Source organism: Ailuropoda melanoleuca, chromosome 3 (genome assembly GCF_002007445.2).
Source record: "Ailuropoda melanoleuca isolate Jingjing chromosome 3, ASM200744v2, whole genome shotgun sequence".
Lineage (NCBI taxonomy): Eukaryota > Metazoa > Chordata > Mammalia > Carnivora > Ursidae > Ailuropoda > Ailuropoda melanoleuca.
This window is the reverse complement of record NC_048220.1, coordinates 135931455-135949041: the sequence shown is the minus strand read 5'-3', so window position 1 is coordinate 135949041 and position 17587 is coordinate 135931455. Positions and strand designations below refer to the sequence as shown.

The following is a 17587-nucleotide window of genomic DNA, read 5'->3' as shown; positions in this document are numbered from 1 at the left end:
AGTATGTGAGCCAGGGGAAATGGGGTGTTGGTGCAGGGCAGTGTCTGTGAAGCCTGGAAACCTGATACCAAATCTCTGTCCTATCTCTAGTTAGCCTGACTTTTTACATTTAAAGTTTCCCTTTTTAGTTGTGGCTTTTAATTTTTTTTTTTTACATCTAATTTTCCATTCCACCTCATGTAGATCACACAGCCAAGGAAGCCTTGGTTCCAAGAATTATTTTCGTGTTAGAAAACCCAGTGTGTGATCACATCAGTAAAGAGTAAAGAATTAACATCCCTGAATACCACACTCAGTATTTCTCTTCTGGATAAAATGTTAGGTAGGGTAAGCTGCTGGTTTTGGGAAAAAAAAAAAAAATCTCTCACAGATTTCTTTTGCGTGTGTGTGTGTGTGTGTGTGTGTTAAAAGCCATATAAAATCTACCCTGTTAACCATTTGTTCAGTTCTCACAGATTTCTTTCTGTACCCTGGGTGTGTGAGAGCCCATGACAGTGGTCCTCTGACTCTCAGCTGCAGATTTTGGTGAAGGCTTCTCCTGCGGACTTGGCGTTGGGGTCGGGGTGAGCGTGGGCTCTGCTGCCCAAGCCTCTGCGAAGTTGCTCAGTGAGAAGCCTGGGTGGGTGGGAGCCTGGGGCGGGATGCACTTCCTTGGGGAACTCTCTGGCTGCCCGTGGTGGCCTCCCTCTTGTAAGCGTTGCCAGTACTGGAGCTGTACTCTCTAATCCCCTTGAACCAAGCAGCCAGTCTTTGGTCCGCTCTGTGTGAAACCTCCACAAAACCGCAAGACTCTTTTGTGAGGTTTCTGAATGACTGAACCGTACTGGGCTGTAGGATGTGACTGTTCACAGAGTTGATACACTTTGTTCTTTGGGAGAAAATGGCTTTTATTAGACCACAATGCTGCTTTCCTTTTGAATTGCTCTCAGAAAATTGGCCAGACACCCACCTGCAGTTGATCTTCAGTTCTTGAAGTTGAATCGTTTGCAGCAAGAGCTGCATCGTCCACCATGGCAGCTGTTCCTCTTCCTCTAGCAGAGCCTGCCCCAGAACTCACCTGGGAGCTGTCGTTCAAACCATGTGTGTGCCACTGTCTCTCCAGAACTCTGTGTTCCTGCAACGTCAAACTGCCCCGTTGTCGTGGACCACGGAGGGCATGCTCTGGGGAGCCGTGGGGACTGAAACAGCTTAGTACTGCCCTTAACTGGGTTCAGGCAAAGCACCAATATAACGTGGTTTCTCCAAAAAACATAAAAAGTAAAAATCTGTTCTGTGTGGTGATCGTTGAAGATTCAACATGCCAGTGACCAGAGATGAGTATTTCATTCTTTTGGGTGAAAGCCCACAGCTTGTTCACGTTCAGTCTTTCTGGAGAGAATTCAGGCAGAGGGACCCTGATTTGATTCCGCTGATTGTTGGTCCAGGTCATTGGAATTCCCCTGGGAGCCCTCTTCAAGGGACACGAGGTGATCTGGTCATGCAGGAGGCATTTCATGGCTGGTTTCCATGGTCTGTGTGCTAACTAAGGCCCATCCACGGCCATGGTTTTTAGTCACCACAGTTGTTTTTTAAAGGAGAAAAGCAGAAAGATTGGGGGGGGGGAGACTGTCCTCTGATGTGAATTTCACAAGAGTTAATGTGAGTCATGGAAACTGAGATTTTCATCAATTGCAATCCTAAACTACGTTTATGTGGTAAGGAGCCCCTGATAGGAGTACATAAAACACACAGAAGTGAACATGGTCATGTGAAAACATTCTCAAGGTACGCTTGGAAGGGAAAAGTGAGTTTTAAACTAGATCAGTGGAATGGTAACTCAGCACAGAAATGAAATTGGGTCCCTGGTGTCGGAGGTAGCATTGAAGGCGGGTACAATCTCAGTCACACTTCGTTATCTGAACTTTTTCTGCTTAGGAATTTAATTCCTAAAAGACAGTAATGATTTGCATTGCCTCCTCAAAATAGTATTTTAAGTCTTTTATTTTTTAAAGTTTGTTTTTTTAAGTTAGCAAACTGGCTTTAAAGGCAGGTTTTGTAGTAAATTTAAAATATTCAGATGTGAACATTGCGACAAATCCGCAGGCCTTCTGTGCCCTAGAAAACATCCTGTTAGTCCTCCCCTCAGAGATTTGTGGAGGAGATTCCTATGGTAAAGCCAAGCAGATACAGTTTTTTTTTTTAACGATAATTTTAGCTCTGTTTGAAAACAGATTCTTGTGCTAGATTCTGTTAGTAAATTTTCTGAAGTCATTAAGAAAGAGAATTTTAACTCAGTGTGAGAGTCTTTGTCAGAACAGGCTTGATTTTTATTTCTTAGGCTTGGTCAAGTCCACAGATGTTTCCAATAGTTTTTGATTACTCTGTAAGGGGCTAAGGATTCAGTGCCAGAAATAAAGTCTAGCTTAATGCTCCTTGGGCAGCCCCTTTCTCTCCTTCCCACCCTTCCCCCCACCCACAGAATGCACCACGTGGCTTTGAGCAGTCTGAAAAATTAATAAAACGCTCAAGAATGAAGCCAGCAAAGGGCTGGTGATGAGATAATGTGTCTTGAAGTTGTGCTTCCCAGGGCGGGGGGTGGAGGAATGTCCAGGCAGCGTGATGATGGGCTGGTGGCGTGGGGCTCCGGGCAGGGGGCTCCTCGCTGTGCACACGCATGCACAGGCAGGGTGCTGGTGGCCGTGGGAGAGCTCCAGCAGACCCGAAGGGGGCCGTAGGAAGTACAAATCCTGCGGGGCCTCAGCATGCTGGACTCCTTACTGGGGCTCCTTCACTGGTCACGCCTTCCCAGGGGCAGGAAACATTCCTCCTTTTTGTTAACAGAGATTAACCACTTCCATAATGTGGGGTTTCACAAGGAAAATTCTCCAGCCTGGGCCTCTACCTTTAACTTTTTAACATTAGCATCTTTGATTGTTCACAGAGACCCGTGTAAGATTTAGCATGAGTTTCCCACAGAGGAATTTATACAATTTAGAAGGGGATTAAACATTCGTGAGAAATTTCCTTTGTGGCCTAGCAAAGACAGTTCATCTTGTTGATATTTGTGCTTTATTATGGAAGGGTTTTGTTGTGTTTTGCTTTCTGTGGTTGTCTTGTGGACATGTGTTTCTTATTGTAAATATCTAAACTTTCTCTCAAAAGAGAGGCTGTTAAAACAGGAGGATAATGAATAGCAGGGGGCATGACAGGGGGCCGGGGGCCATGAGCCTGTGCGGGAGGCACGGGTCCCCAGGTCTCTGTGGGCGCGGGGGAGCTTCCCAGAGTGGGGCCCAGCCGGTCCTTCCACCCACCCCCACAACCGGCCACAGCCCAGCTCTCCCACCTTGTGTGTTTTCCGTGCTCCTGCCCTGCAGGGGCAGTAGCCCAGGCATGGGGCACATTGAACGCAGGCAGAGCCAGCTCGGGAAGTCACATTTTAGTTCAGTTTTTCAAATACAGGGTCTTCCTTTTTAGAGCAAGCCTATTTGCCTTTTTCACTTCTGCAAATGTTGGAGTGCTGCTGGATGCAGAGCACTGGGTGAGCTGGGCGTTCGGGCTATCCACACTGCCTTATACGAACCCCTTCCCTGCCCTTGTTTTCACTGGGACTTAGCGGTGACCAGGACAGGCCCCATGTCTCCCCTCACGGACCAGGCATGGAAAGTTCATGGAAAAACCACAAGCCCACTTGCTGGTGCTAAGGGCACACACATACATAACCCAAGACATGGCCCATTTCAGAATCGAGATGCAATTTATTTAAAAACTGGGCGCTAAGGTAGATGGAGGAACAACTTCTTAGAGGGTTTTGATGGGGGGGAGAGCTTGAAATAGACAAAGTGGGGATGTGGGAGCTCTGAGCAGACAGGATCTCATGCACATAGTGCAGGCAGGACTCACGTCAGGGAAGACACGCTCCAGGCTGTGAATCACATGAGGAGAAGCCAGCAAACATGCCTGGCAGGGCAGGTGGGACCTTGCTGTGGGAGCTTTGAATCCCATGCTCTGCAGTTTGGGTCTAAGGTGCTTGAATGGGAGGCTTCACATTTCAAAAAGGCAACTGCCACCAATGTTCATATGGCTTGGAAGGTGAGCCTGGAGTGTGGTAGGGAGGCCACCAGGAGGCCACCACAAAATCCACATGATGTGTGGCAGAGGAAGGAAGTAATCCGAGGGACTGCCTTAGGTCTATTTGTGAGCATTTAGAGAGCAAGAGCTCTTAACTTGAATGACTTAATTGTGATACCATTATCCAAAAGGCACCATTGGAAGAGAAACAAATTGGGGAGGCGGGTAATGAGTCATCTCCTGGACTGACTGGTTTGGAGGAAAATGTCCAAAACGATGAGGGAAACAGTGTCTAGCTGTTATCTGGGATGTCTGCTTGGGGAGACGGCAGAGGTGTGGTTACAGAGACACATCCGGGCACGGTGAACAGGAAGCAGAGCCTGAGGGCACGATCCAAAGATGGGGAGCTGGTTCACAACATTCTTGTGTAGGATGGGTGTTAGCAAGAGAGTGTGTGTGTGTGTGTGTGTGTGTGTGTGTAAGCTGTCCCCATGGTGTGAACAGTCTGAGGGGCAGACATATGGGGCATAGGCCACAGTAAGCAAGTGGCCACGAGAAGTCCACACACCTGTTTTATAAGCAGAGATCATGGCGCGGATGTATTTTCTGAAGTTCGTGGATGCGCTTCAAAAGGCCTAAGCATTAGTTGAGTTTTAATGGACAGAAAATGGGAGTGAGCTTAGTGAGAGGAGAGAAGAAAGGAACAGAGTTTCAGGCCAGAAAGTACATAGCGTATAGGAAAGAAGCCAGTGTCCATAGAGTGTATGGACCGGCATGCTGGAGCATGGTGTGGGCAGGGGGCCTGGAAAGGACTGGGGATGGGAGCACCCACTAAGAGGTGTCCTGGAGGGATGGGGAGGTGCTCTTGGAGGGTTTTGAAACGAGAATAAGGCATGTTCTGCCCTTATGTAGGGATCTCGTGGCCTCTTTGGTCTCCCTGCTATGCGGCTGCTTGGTGTTGGACCCAAGTGGTGCCAAAGACCCTCTTGCTAACAGCATGGGGTGCTCCAACGCCAAGTCAGAAGTGAAATTTCAAATGGAACTATCATGTTATCACCCTGCGGTGCAGTGATCCACCAAGTGGCCTTGAAACAGAGGTTTTACTAGTTTGCCCTGTGTTCAAAAATGATTATTATAGCACATTTTGAGCAGGGAGATGATAATGTCTCAGACACAAAATGATGTGGACGCTCGTATGAAAAATTGTATCAGATTCTGACCATGAAACCCTCAAAAATCATAACCATATATTAAAACACAAAAACAGTCAGTAATTGCCCACGTAATTCCAAAGGGAGACGAATGGGGTGGTGAAACTGCAGAGCCCTCACTCGGGCGGTGGCAAGTTACTGCCCTGACGCCAGGATGTTGCTGGCCCTGCTTAGCGCCGNCCCCCCCCCCCCCCCCCCCCCCCGCGTAGGTGCAGTGGCTAGGGCTCGCTGACGTGTCCCTCTCCCTCCCCAGCTCTCCGGCGGCTGCGAGCTGACAGTGGTGATCCACGACTTCACTGCCTGCAACAGCACGGAGCTGACCATCCGCCGTGGCCAGACTGTGGAGGTTTTGGAGCGGCCCCACGACAAGCCTGACTGGTGTCTGGTGCGGACCACCGACCGGTCCCCCGCTGCAGAAGGCCTGGTTCCCTGCGGCTCTCTGTGCATCGCCCACTCGAGAAGTAGCATGGAAATGGAGGGCATCTTCAACCACAAAGGTAGGAATCCTGAGGCACGGTTGGCTAGTGCCCACTGGAATGACCCTGGTGCTTCTGTCCCTGTTTCTTTGCAGCCTTGTCACTCGTGCCTCAGGTCATTATCACTGTGGCTCTGGGCCTTTCTCATCCATCAAGAGCTGGAGTGGAAACGAGGATTTCACGTGTTGCTCAGAAATAATGATTGCCTCGTTTCCCAAAATGGTATCTGTTTGGAGAACAAGAAGGGCTCTGTTCTTTTTGGGCCAGTGTCGTTCATAAATTGAGAACACAAAGAAGGTACCATTCTCCTCCAGGGAATGAAAGCAGGTAGGGGAGGTGAGATCATATTCAGCTTCTCCTTAATCAGGTTTTCACATTGTGGATTCTTTATTTGGTTAGCGTTAAATCCCAGGAAATCGAGCATGCGAGCCCTGAGTTTAACCATGCCTCCTTTCTCCCTATAAAGTATCTCAGAACTCACCAAAGTGCCCAAGCTCCCCACAGAGCGTTGGAATGGAGCTGTCCCCAAGGGAGACGGTGGCAGGTTGGGTCGGGCTCTGGGGACAGCTGCGCTGTGGCTCTGATGGCAGGGGCCCCAGAAAGAAGCACTTTTCCCCTGACTTGACAGGGCATTTGAACCAAGGAGCATTTGGTGTCCCATGGTGGTTCTTTTATTTAGAGGTAACTGTGGCAAGACTGCTTTTCCGTGCATGTCTGTGTGGGTCAGTAATGGGCTCCTGGCAAGAGTCTGAGGTCATGTGTGTCCACAGTGTCCAGCGGACGAGCCACCAGACCAATGTGGCTGCTGAGCACTGCAGATGAGGCCAGTCTGAACTGAGAGGCTCTGCAGGTGTAGAGTACGTGCTAGGTTTCAAGACCTACCAAGAAAAAGCCGTGTATAACTGTTTAAGAGCCATGATAGCTTGAAATGATAATATATTTTATAGAGTTAAATAAAATGTATTGTTATAATTAATTCATGTCTTAATTTCCTGTTTCCTTTTACTTTTTAAAACTGTGGCTACTAGAAAATTTTAAATTGCATATGCAGCTTGCTCTAGATTTCTATTAGACTGCTGGTTTCATTTCAGTGAAAAGCAAAGTTGAGACTTTAAGCCCTTTTACTTATAGCTTCCAGAAAAGTCCAGAATGTGTAGAGTTTATCTGCTTTAAACCATACTGGTCACAGTCTTCGTTTCTCTATAACACTGGCTGATGGCAGACTCTTCCAGATCTGGGGATATGCACTTTGTTTTCCTGAGAGAAGATCACTCTACTCTGTCATATTCCAGTTCTTTTCTATTAATTTTGGAATATTCTGGCCACTCCCTCCGTCCGTCATCTGTGCGCTCTTTGCATTCTTCATGACCTGTCTCGGAGCCCATCCGTTGGCTGCGGAGGCGCACTGAGCTCAGTGCTGAGCTCATTGCATTGAGCTCAGTGAGGCTGCACAGGATACGGTTACTCATTAGCTCATCTCATTAATTATGGGCACAACCCTGGTCCAGATCCCTCAGGGCCTAAATGTGACCTGAATGTCACCCCAGTAAGAAACTAGAGCAATTCGGCTATCATTTCTCCAGGGATCCAAACAGAAAGAGAATTTTCCGATTTTGGCCAAAAGCCGAGGTGTGGGCTTTCGATCCTGGATAAGCTGTCTGTGAGTTCAGAGCATTGGACACCCCCCACCCCCTGCTGTGGCCCTTCAGCCCCAGTAGGGGTCTGCGTTGGGCCAACCCATTGCCAGAGTACTTCCAAAGTTGCGTAATATATTTAAGTCCTTGAGTTGGAGTTGAAAATAAAGTACAACTTTCCCCCTCGACTCTCTCACACAGAGGAGCCCTGGTGAGCTTAAGCATGCTACAAATAACACTTGTTCTGAAAGATTTTTTTTTATATGTGCCTTCCCATGGTGTGTTCTTTGCTGCCTGGTGTTCACAGTTGCAGGCTAGCCAAGAACCATGTATTTATCACACTTGACTTTGTCCTGAAAAGTTCTTACGGAGGTTGGGTTTTTGCTTAAGTACCAATTTGTGGCCTGGAACCTTTGTCTCTGATTCTGTGACACTCTAGCACCTGAGAAGTTACTCCTTGCCCCTCAGAAACCCCGTCACGTTCTTTCTTTAACTAGAGGGTGTGTCTTCATTCAGTAAAGCCTGTTGTGAACTAACAGCTCGTCAGTAGATGGGGGCTCAGAAACCTCCATTTTTAACTTCTTTCCTGCATTTTTATTATTTCTATAATGCAAAGAAACTCTTAAGATTGTCCGTTTGCTTGCAGTGTTAGGACCTGGGCCGTAGATTAGGGAGGGAAAATCTTCCTTTGGGCTCTGTGACAGGCCTCTGCCAGAGTGTCCTGTCCATGTTCAGGTCCAGGAAATCAGGCAGCAGGGACCAGGGTCTCCACCTAAGAGAAGAGAAGAGAAGAGAAGAGAAGAGAAGAGAAGAGAAGAGAAGAGAAGAGAAGAGAAGAGAAGAGAAGAGAAGAGAAGAGAAGAGAAGAGAAGAGAAGAGAAGAGAAGAGAAGAGACCTTCGTCAAATAGAATGAGGATCTGGGAATGACGTCCAAGAAAAAGACATGGAGTCTTGGGGAGCCAGAGGCCACTGCCACCTTGGGAAGCAGGAGATCTGGATTTGCTTCAGCTCAGCGCACAACCCTTCCTGCTCTTACTTGGAAAGGAGTGCATGCCACCATGTTGCTCACATATTGGTGCGTGCGGGGCTGTTGACACCTGTTACGCACATGCGTCTGCTACCCGACATCTCATTTTGCGCCCTGGGCTGGGCTTGAAGGATCCTGCAGTGAGGAGTTACGTGTGGCCCCTTCTCTCCAAGAACTTGCTGTCCATCCCTGGTGCATCTCCTCTTGACTGTCCCAGAACGCTAGTTGTCTTGCCTTTCATGTACTTCCAGACTCATGCAAGTTGGGGAGTTGTCATTATGTGTCTGTCTCTAGGTAGTTTCTTTAATGTGTTGGATCTTTACTGCTTTGACCTCCCAGGCAGGAGGCACATTTACTGATTCCAAAATTCCCTCAGTTTTATTGCCTCAGTAATTTTTTCATAATTCCCAAGTCCAAAAAACTTAAATTTCCATAAATTTCAAATGTAAAAATTGTGCCGTGAGTATAAATACATCATCCAAGAAGGGCCCAGTACTCACCATGAGCGCTGCCCAGGTTCACGTGGTGGTTTTTCAGTGCTGCTAGCGTGGGAAATCTGTTGGACAGTGAGAATACTTGGAATTCGTGAGCAACAGGTCTCTCTCTTACTTTCTGTTCAACCTGAGTGGTGTAAGTAGAAGGTAAAATGAACAAGACATGTAATTGCTTGATTTGTTTTCCAAGGAGATCGTTTTATGTGTGAAACTAGTTTCCAGTGTGAACATTATTCTGTTGAAAAATGCTTTCCATCTTGTGGGAAAGGCCCACAAAGGCAGGTTGCTGGGGGAGCAGTCTTTGCAGACTGGCGGCGTGGATGTTTGAGGTTCCATTCCTGTCTTGCGCTGGCTGCCATTCCACCTTCTTCACGGCATCTCCAACAGAAGTTAACACGGGCACCGAGCACATGAAGGTAGAGTAAGGGTTCAGCAAATTCTCCAGCACATCCAGTCTTCTTTGTGTTTGCGGCTCATACCATCTGTGTTACATCAGAATCTGGGCCGGGCTCTAGACTCTGGGACTGTGTCCGCACCCAGGGAGTCTGACTCGCAGCCGGGACTGACAAACACAGGTCTCCCGAACTGCCCTAGGGATCACGTATGGATTTACTGCTGAGATCCATACCACATAATTATCTTTAATCTCTTAGTAAATCCAAGGGATTTTTCTTTCCTGCTGTCTCAACTTGTAAAACTTGTCACCTTTCTCTGTTCATTCACTTAGTCTTGGTCACAGAAAGTAAACAGGAATATCAGCAGTGTTTATTTTTCTGACGAGGCCAGTTCAGAGCATCCCCTTTCTTATGCTACTCTAGCTAAGTGATTCAGCTTTTCTCTTCACAACCCAGGTGACCATACGTGGTAGTGCTGGAGAGTTTCTCCCTGCCATCCCGTGACAGCCCAGCTGGTACACCTGCTGCAGGGTGCACACGACCGAGGCCAGAAGGCAGAGCTGGTGGTGACACCACATTAGTTTTCTATGTGGTAAAATACACATAACATAAAACTTACCATCTCAACTAGTGTTCTCTTCAGGGGCATTAAGTTCCTTCACATGGTGTCCCTTCACCACCATCCATGCACCAAAGCTCTGTGCCCAGTGAGCACTAATCCCCGTTACCTGCCCCCGGCCCCTGGCAGCCACCATTCTGCTTTCTGTGTCTAGGAGTTTGACTCCTCAAGGGTCTTCATGCAGTATTTCTCCTTTTGTGACTGGCTTATTTCACCCAACACGATGCCCTCCGGCTCCTCCATGTGGTAGCACGTGTGTCCGAATGCCCCTCCCGTCTGAAGCGGAGTAAGAGTCTGCTGTCTGTTGATCCATTCGTCCACTGATGGACACTGGGGTTGCTTCCAGCTTTCGGTCACCGTTAATCTCCTCCGACCAGGACACTTCCAGTGCCTCGAGTCCCTGGTTTTACTGCTTTGGCAAGTATACCCAGAGGTGGAATTGTCATATGATAACTCTGAGCATGCCCACCACATTTGGGTGCCTTCATCTGAATAATGTATTGAGACAGACTTTCTTCTCCAGTGCCGCCATTGCCGCTGGAGACCTCCCAGCCCCACCGTTCTGTCCTCTCTTACTGTAGCTACAGCACAGATCCCATCACGCTGCATGCCTCCTCTTCCTTCAGTGACTTGCTGTCGCTCAGAGGGTAAAATCCCAGTCTCCTGACATGTCCTACAAGGCCTCGCGCTTCACACACATGTGCACATAACCCAGGTGTGCACACACCCTCTCCGTCGTGTGCCGTGTCAGGTAACAGGAGGGGTTTGTCGTACTGCCTCGCCCCTACCTGACATTCTCTGACCCTGCTTACCAAATAAATGAAAAGCCCTAAAGGAAGAAAATAAATGTATCCAGTGAGTCCATGGAGGTGAGGGGAGAACAGAATAAATCTTGGTGCAGTTAACAGTGTTTCAGCACAAAGGCTAAGCTGAGTGTAACACAGTCCCGATGAGATGTACTCAGGGACCAGAGACCCAAAAGGAAACCCACAGGAACTCACTGCAAGTACTTTAAAACAGATTTCAGCACGTGCAGTGGGTGCAGCTATGCTGCTAAACTTACAAACATGTTTAAGAAACTACAAGCAACACAGGTTCTCAACAGCAGGACTGATGAGGGAGGAAGAGAAGCTTTTCATCACACCGAGAGGAAGTGAGAACAGAGAGAGGGCCCTGGAGTCGTGGGCACAGAGGGGAGCTGTACCTGGAGGACTGGGAGGGCAGTGGGCTCCCCTGGGGTGCTCTCTCAGCAGGGGTCTGCATGGGCAGACGAGCACAGTTCACTGGGATCCACTCTGTCCGGGTCCACCTTACATCTCTCACTTCAAAGATGCGCACTTTATCTGGATATGTTCATAGGGCCATTCGTCAAAGTTCAGAGAAATGGACATACTTTGTATACCAGAGGTTGCTCCTCAGAATCACTAGTAATTTCTTAAAATGAATGAGTGAATGTGCCCAGAGCCCATGCCTGGAGGTCAGAGCTCCACGTCTGATTCTGAGGGAACCACTGACCACAACCACTGGGTGCAGAAGTAGCCTGTGTTTCCCTGAAGGCCCAAAATGCAGTGCATCTGAGCCTCTGTCTTCAGCCTCCCTGCCTCAGCGTCTGGGCTCTGTGAGCTGGTGGCCCTGCCTGCTTGTGACAGGGTGGCCACCCTACCACCACCCACTCCCCAACTTTGGAAGGGGGCCAGGTCTCTCCCATGGTCTCAGCTTCCATGTCCCTTGGTCTCCATTTTGTGGAAGAAAAACCAGGTGAAGACCTTCTCAGAGGCTTTCGGTCGTGGAAAGGTGTCCACTTCCAGGGACCCGAGGCCCTGCCACCTGCATTCCCAGCTTGTGCCCACCATCAGCTGGTCCCCCAGCTGAGAAGGCAGGTCAAAGCTGTTTTCCTCCTCAGAATACAAGCAGGTATGAAGATTCCTCAACCCCATCCAAACCATTCCCCCACCTCTCAGAGCAGCATCAGCCTAGCACGGTGCAGCCCACAGAGGGACATCTTATCCTCTCCTGACAGGAGTCATGGCCTCATCCTGTGCTCTCCATCCCCCCCACAACTGCCACCCAGAAAAACAGCAGCTCTGCAGAGACTAAGTTGCCTCTTTAGAAATCTGTGTGACCAGAAACACAGCTCCCCCATCCGAGGCCTCTTGCATTTCCTCAAGAATCTTGGGGATGACTGGGTTTAAATTGGTTCAACTCACAAATCCCCTTTCCCAAATCATGAAACACTGCCCCAAAGGTGAATCAAAGTCTCCTACCTCTTGTTACTGCTTATGACTTTTAAATGACCTAGAAAGTTCTCAAAAAAATCTAAAGCATTTAAAAGGCTTTAGTGATATGAAAAAATTTAGTCGACTATATTGTGATTCTGGTGTATTAGACATTTACTTAATGCCAGATTGCCACTGTTAATCAGAAAACACACCCCAGGCAAAGACGTTTCAAACCTGTATCTGCCCACATAGTCTTTAAAAATATATGTAATGGAAAACGTGTATACTTTTTGAAAAAATTAGCTTGGAAAAGAGCAGTTTTTAGTCTGTGAGAATAGCTACTAATGTAAATCCCTGTGGGAAGACAAGCTAAGGAACACAGAGCCCCACCAGGAACAAAGACGTGGTCCTTCTCCTGAACACATGGAGCCAAGACGAGGTGATCAATTCAAGACCTATGATTAAGGATCGTTTGCTGTGCAGCATGTAATTACGGAGCCGCACAAGTGGGCCATTACTCTGTGAATGCTTCATGTCGGAGGTATTTTCGTGTTCCAACTTTACATTAAAGTGTTTATGAAAACAGGAAAAAACCATGAAGAGGTATTAACATTGTCCATATTAGATGATCACAAAATTATATACAGAGCAAAATCATAAACAACGAATGAGAAAACTGTCTTCCCACACTTGCTTTAAATGGCCATGAGACAGTGTTCAGGGAGAGAAATATAATCAGGGGAGAAGGTTCACCAGGGAAAATAGGAGCATGCTCTCCTCCTCGTGACTCATGGGCTGGGCAGGGAGTGGCCGCAGGTACAAGATGCAGGCGTCCACGTCCTGCTTTTCCAACTGCCTCCTCTCTGACGCTGGTCCATATCAGACTTTGCCATTTATTAGACAAGCTGAGGTTTCTCTCTTCAATGTCTTCTCTCTAATTAGGGTCTACAGAAGCCGGGAAAAATTACAGAGATGATATGTTTGGTGAAAAACTTTAAAAATTGTGTGCTGGTTTCCATTGTTTTGACCATGCATAAGTGCTGTCCACGGTGGGAAACGACAGTGTATCCCAGTCACACTGAGTTTGCACTTGTCGCCCTGATTTATGTAGCAGACCATGGCTCTGAGAACACCTGATAAAACAGCACCTAAGAAGTGGGGGCCAGACAGACCAAAGTGTGTTTTGGCTTTTGCCTCTGCATCCCGTCCTGCATTCAGAGACGCATGAGATGATTTTGCCGTTATGTGCCCAGCGCTAACTTTCCCATAAACGGTGAGGATTTTCATAGCTTGGACTGTAGATCCTAATAGCCGAGCTGCCACTACAGGGAGAAGGGAAAATGCCTGCAGAGGTCCCAGCTGATTCTGAAGCAGCGGCGGGGGCACAAATGCACGACGAAAGCTTTGGAACTGGTTCCCAGAACCATGAACGTGGCTGCAAACCGTTTGCACACAATTCCAGCAGCCCCACATACAGAATGTTTTCTAAAGAAGAGAAGAAAAAGCAAATTTTAAAACTCCCTTTTAGACATTTTGCATCAAAAATGAAATCATGAAAAGGTGTAAGCTGAGACATCTTAGTCCTACGATCCCATTTACCATGTATAAATAACCATCTCTATTCGTTTCTAAACTCTGCTTCCGGGATTTTGTGAGGCAGATTACATAAAAGGTAGCACATTTTGGCTTTTTTCACCTGGTCAAGCCTTGTAAAAATGACTCCGGGCCAGTACGTACGGGCACGTGTCGTTCTCTGTGGCTGGCGTGCCGAACTTCGTGTGTGCACATAGCCTGCTCCCCAGTGGTACACGCCTGAGCCGCGCCCCAGGGTTGGCGGTCTCTGGCTGTCCCTGCCACGCGGGGTTAGCCGTGACACGGAATGCTCTCAGTCCGGGTGATGGCTGAAGAGCGAGTGCATTTATGGAAAGCAAACTTTTGAAGAAGAGTCACCCAAATCCTAAATTAACTACAGCAGAAAAAGTTCGTAAATATGCTATATAATGACATTTGTTTTTATTTATTTTTAAATTTTAGTAGGAGTCATGATCATGCAATCTGTACCAAACCCCTTGAGTTCTCTAAGATCATTTAACCCACTTAGAAAAAACAAAACAAAACCTAAAACTGTGCCCTTTAAATACATTCTTTAAAATCATTCATATAAATTAAATCACAAGTTTCTNCACAAGTTTCTGTCTTATTCGGGGGGGGGGGGATGGTGAGATTTTGATAGACGTTTTCCCACAGAACTCCGTACAGGAACATACAGTGGAATATTTATGTAAATAATATTTCACCAATTTCTGTGTTTTTATTCCAGATTCAGTCAAAAGGGTGCAAATTAGGAGTTTGCCGCTAAATGTCAAGGGTGGTAGTTTCCAAAGAGTAAACAGCTTTTTGCGGCACCACTGTTTTGCCTCCCGTGTATACAGAGCCGCTTATGAATCCACACACACCGTCCCCTCTGAGAAACACCGTCCCCTCTGAGAATCCACACACACCGTCCCCTCTGAGAAGCGTCCGTGGGTTTTCTAAAGGGCTCTAAAGCCTCCGAACAATCTGTACTTCCTGGAGGATTCAGTTCATCGCTGAAATTTCACAATGAATTTTGAAAAATACTGTTTTTAAATACCTCCCCAGTCTAATCTCCTCTGTTCTTTACAGACAGTATGGAAGGGTTTTGGAGGGGATGAGAGAGGGGTGTGTGTGTAAGGCCGGACATAGAAGGTTAAGGAGGCTGACCTTTGAACTATCACCCCCACAGCCAGCTCTGTCCAGGAGGAGGATCCTGGTTCCCCTTCTTGGCATTCTGAGTGGACCAGAGCGGGGCCACCCTGGAATCCTCGAGCCGCTGTAGTGTCTGAGCCATCAAGGGGCGTTTTAGTGTGGTCTGACCAGCATGACAGGGATGTTTTGGACAGCTTGGTCATTGCACAAGGCTCGCAATTCAAGGGGGTCATCATTTTCCCAAAACTTTTCTAGCCAAGCTCAGGACAGGGTACCCAACACGTTTATTCTTTGAAGGGCCCTTTCATACATTTAAGAGGACCGTAAACAGGCTCATTTGGCCTTGGCTGCATTGCAAGGCAGCTCTGGAATCCTGTATTATTTCTAACTGTGATGTAGCCCTGTGTGTTCAGTTGCATCTTTTCCCTTCCCCACCCCTGTTCCCGAGTTTGTAGAGCTTTGAATTTACTAGAAGGAAAACACTGAAGTGCTGTTCTTAGAGATTCGTTTCCTCCTGTCTCAAAAATAATTAGACCATTTCAGTCCTGGGTTATGGAGCAGATTGTTACCAGACAAGGGAGGAGGGGCGTATTAGTCAGCTCTGGCTACCAAAGTAACACAGACTACATGGTTTCAACAACAGCAATTTATTTTTTTCAGAGTTCTGGAAGCTATAAGTCCAAGATCAAGGCATCAGCAGGGTTGGTTTCTTCTCAGGCCTCTGACTGGCTTACAGATGCCCCACTTCTCGCCATGTCCTCACATGGCCTCCTGTGTGCGCACCCCTGGGCCTCTGTGTGTGTCCAAATTTCCTGTTCTTATAAGGGCACCAGTTAGATTAGTACCCACCCTAACAGCTTCGTTTTAACCTAAGGACCTCTTTAAAGACCCTGTCTCCAGCTGTGGTTACGGTCCAAGGTACTGTGGCTTAGGACTTCAACATACAAATTTGGAGGTGGGGGGCACAGTCAGCCCATAGCAAAGGGTACTGTTGGAGTGTTAACAACTAACAGTAGGGGCACCTTGGGGGCTCAGTCAGGCGAGCATCTGACTTGACTTCAGCAGGTCCTGATCTCAGGGTCATGGGATTGAGCCCCACATCAGGCTCTGTGCTGAACGTGGAGTCTGCTTGAGATTCTCTCTCTCCCTCTGCCCCTCCCCCATGCATTTGCATGTGCACGCTCTCTCTTTTTTTCCCTCTCTCTCCAAAAAAATAACCCCACAGTAATAGCAGATGGGATGTGTTGAGGGCTTGTAGTATGCCAGGCACTGTGCTTCTTGTCTCTACATTTAATCTTCAAGGTACCCCCAAGGGCAGTAGATATCATTGTCATCCCCATTGTTTTTTGTTTTTTGGGTTTTTTTTAAAGATTTTATTTATTTATGTGACAGAGAGACAGCCAGCAAGAGAGGGAGCACAGCAGAGGAGTGGGAGAGGAAGAAGCAGGCTCCCAGCAGAGGAGCCCGATGTGGGGCTCGATCCCAGAACGCCCTGAGCCGAAGGCAGACGCTTAACGACTGCGCTACCCAGGCACCCCATCCCCATTGTTTGAAGAGAAAATAGAGACACAGAGAATTTAACTTGACCAAGCTTAGTAGGTGTTAGAGAATGGGATTTCAAGAATAGCAGTCAGTCTTCAGGTTCTTAACCACTGTGCATCCTGTTTCCACACAAGCAGGAAGGAGCCTTTGGTCCAGGGGAGAAGCTGCAGCCTCTAGAGACAAACTCAGTTGCTCAAGACCAGCCATCATTTGTGGAAGAGCTGATTCCAGAAGCTGGTCTCTAAAGCCCACTACAACTGGGACTGTTTGCCTTCCTGGAGCTATAGTGTACATTCCTGAGAGGCCACGGCCCCTTCAGCCTTCCCTCACCCACAGAAGTCATCTTCCTGGGAATCTGTCTTTTTTTCTTTCCTTTGGGCCACTTCTCTCCTCTTCCTCCTCCCCTACTTAAGAACAGAGCTTTATCCTCCATGAGCTTTTTATGAGCAAATGAATGGAAAAACCATTCCCAAAAGTAAAAAATTTCTCCCTCCCCCCCACAAAAAAAAAAAAAGTCAAAATCTGCCACTTGTTTCTTGGAAAATCTGGGGAAGTAAGCTTCCTGTTGGGTCTTCCCATCCGCCCTCCCTCAGTGATTTTGTGGCCTGCCTCCCGCTCTCTCAAGTTTACCAGAATTGGGACATCAAAGCATGGACTGGCCGTCAGAGATTGGTGACATCGTTCTAATTTTTTTAACACTGCTGTTTTTGTTATTTTTAGGGAACACATTTGTGATGTTCCCGTCTCATGTTGCCATTCTGCACATAACCCCCAGAGCTAGTGCAAACAGAGAATGTCACACAGTGAGTTAAAGTGAAATGTGAAAAAGGAGTACTTGAATGTGTGTTTTGTTAACGTAAGAGAAAAACTCACATCGTTTGTGAAAAGAAAGTAAGGAAAGCAATGAAAAGGAGCCTATCAAATTTTTGGCACCCAAACGGAGTGTTTGAATGCCTCAATAAAGGTGCTTTTGTGGATTGGCAACTGTGCTCGAAAGCAGCAGGAAATAATGTGCTGAATGGAGCCTAAGAGGCAGGATTTAGTCATCCACCCGCTCCCTCCAGAGCGGGCGGTGCTATCTGTGGGCTAAGAAACTGGACAAAACGCCCTGGAAACAGGACTATCTTTGTGCGTGGAACCTGAGAAGCCCGACCCTGGTGGTGCAGCTGTACCCCAGCCAGCGCTGTGGACAGGC

General features: G+C 47.7%; 1 protein-coding gene across 1 annotated transcript in view; it reads left to right on the top strand.

Moving 5' to 3' along the window:
* Nucleotides 1–17587, top strand: part of TRIO (trio Rho guanine nucleotide exchange factor) — a 347159-nt gene that overhangs the window by 266871 nt on the left and 62701 nt on the right. Inside the window, 1 exon segment of the mRNA XM_034657080.1 lies at nucleotides 5512–5755. Coding sequence (XP_034512971.1) covers nucleotides 5512–5755 — 244 coding nt within the window.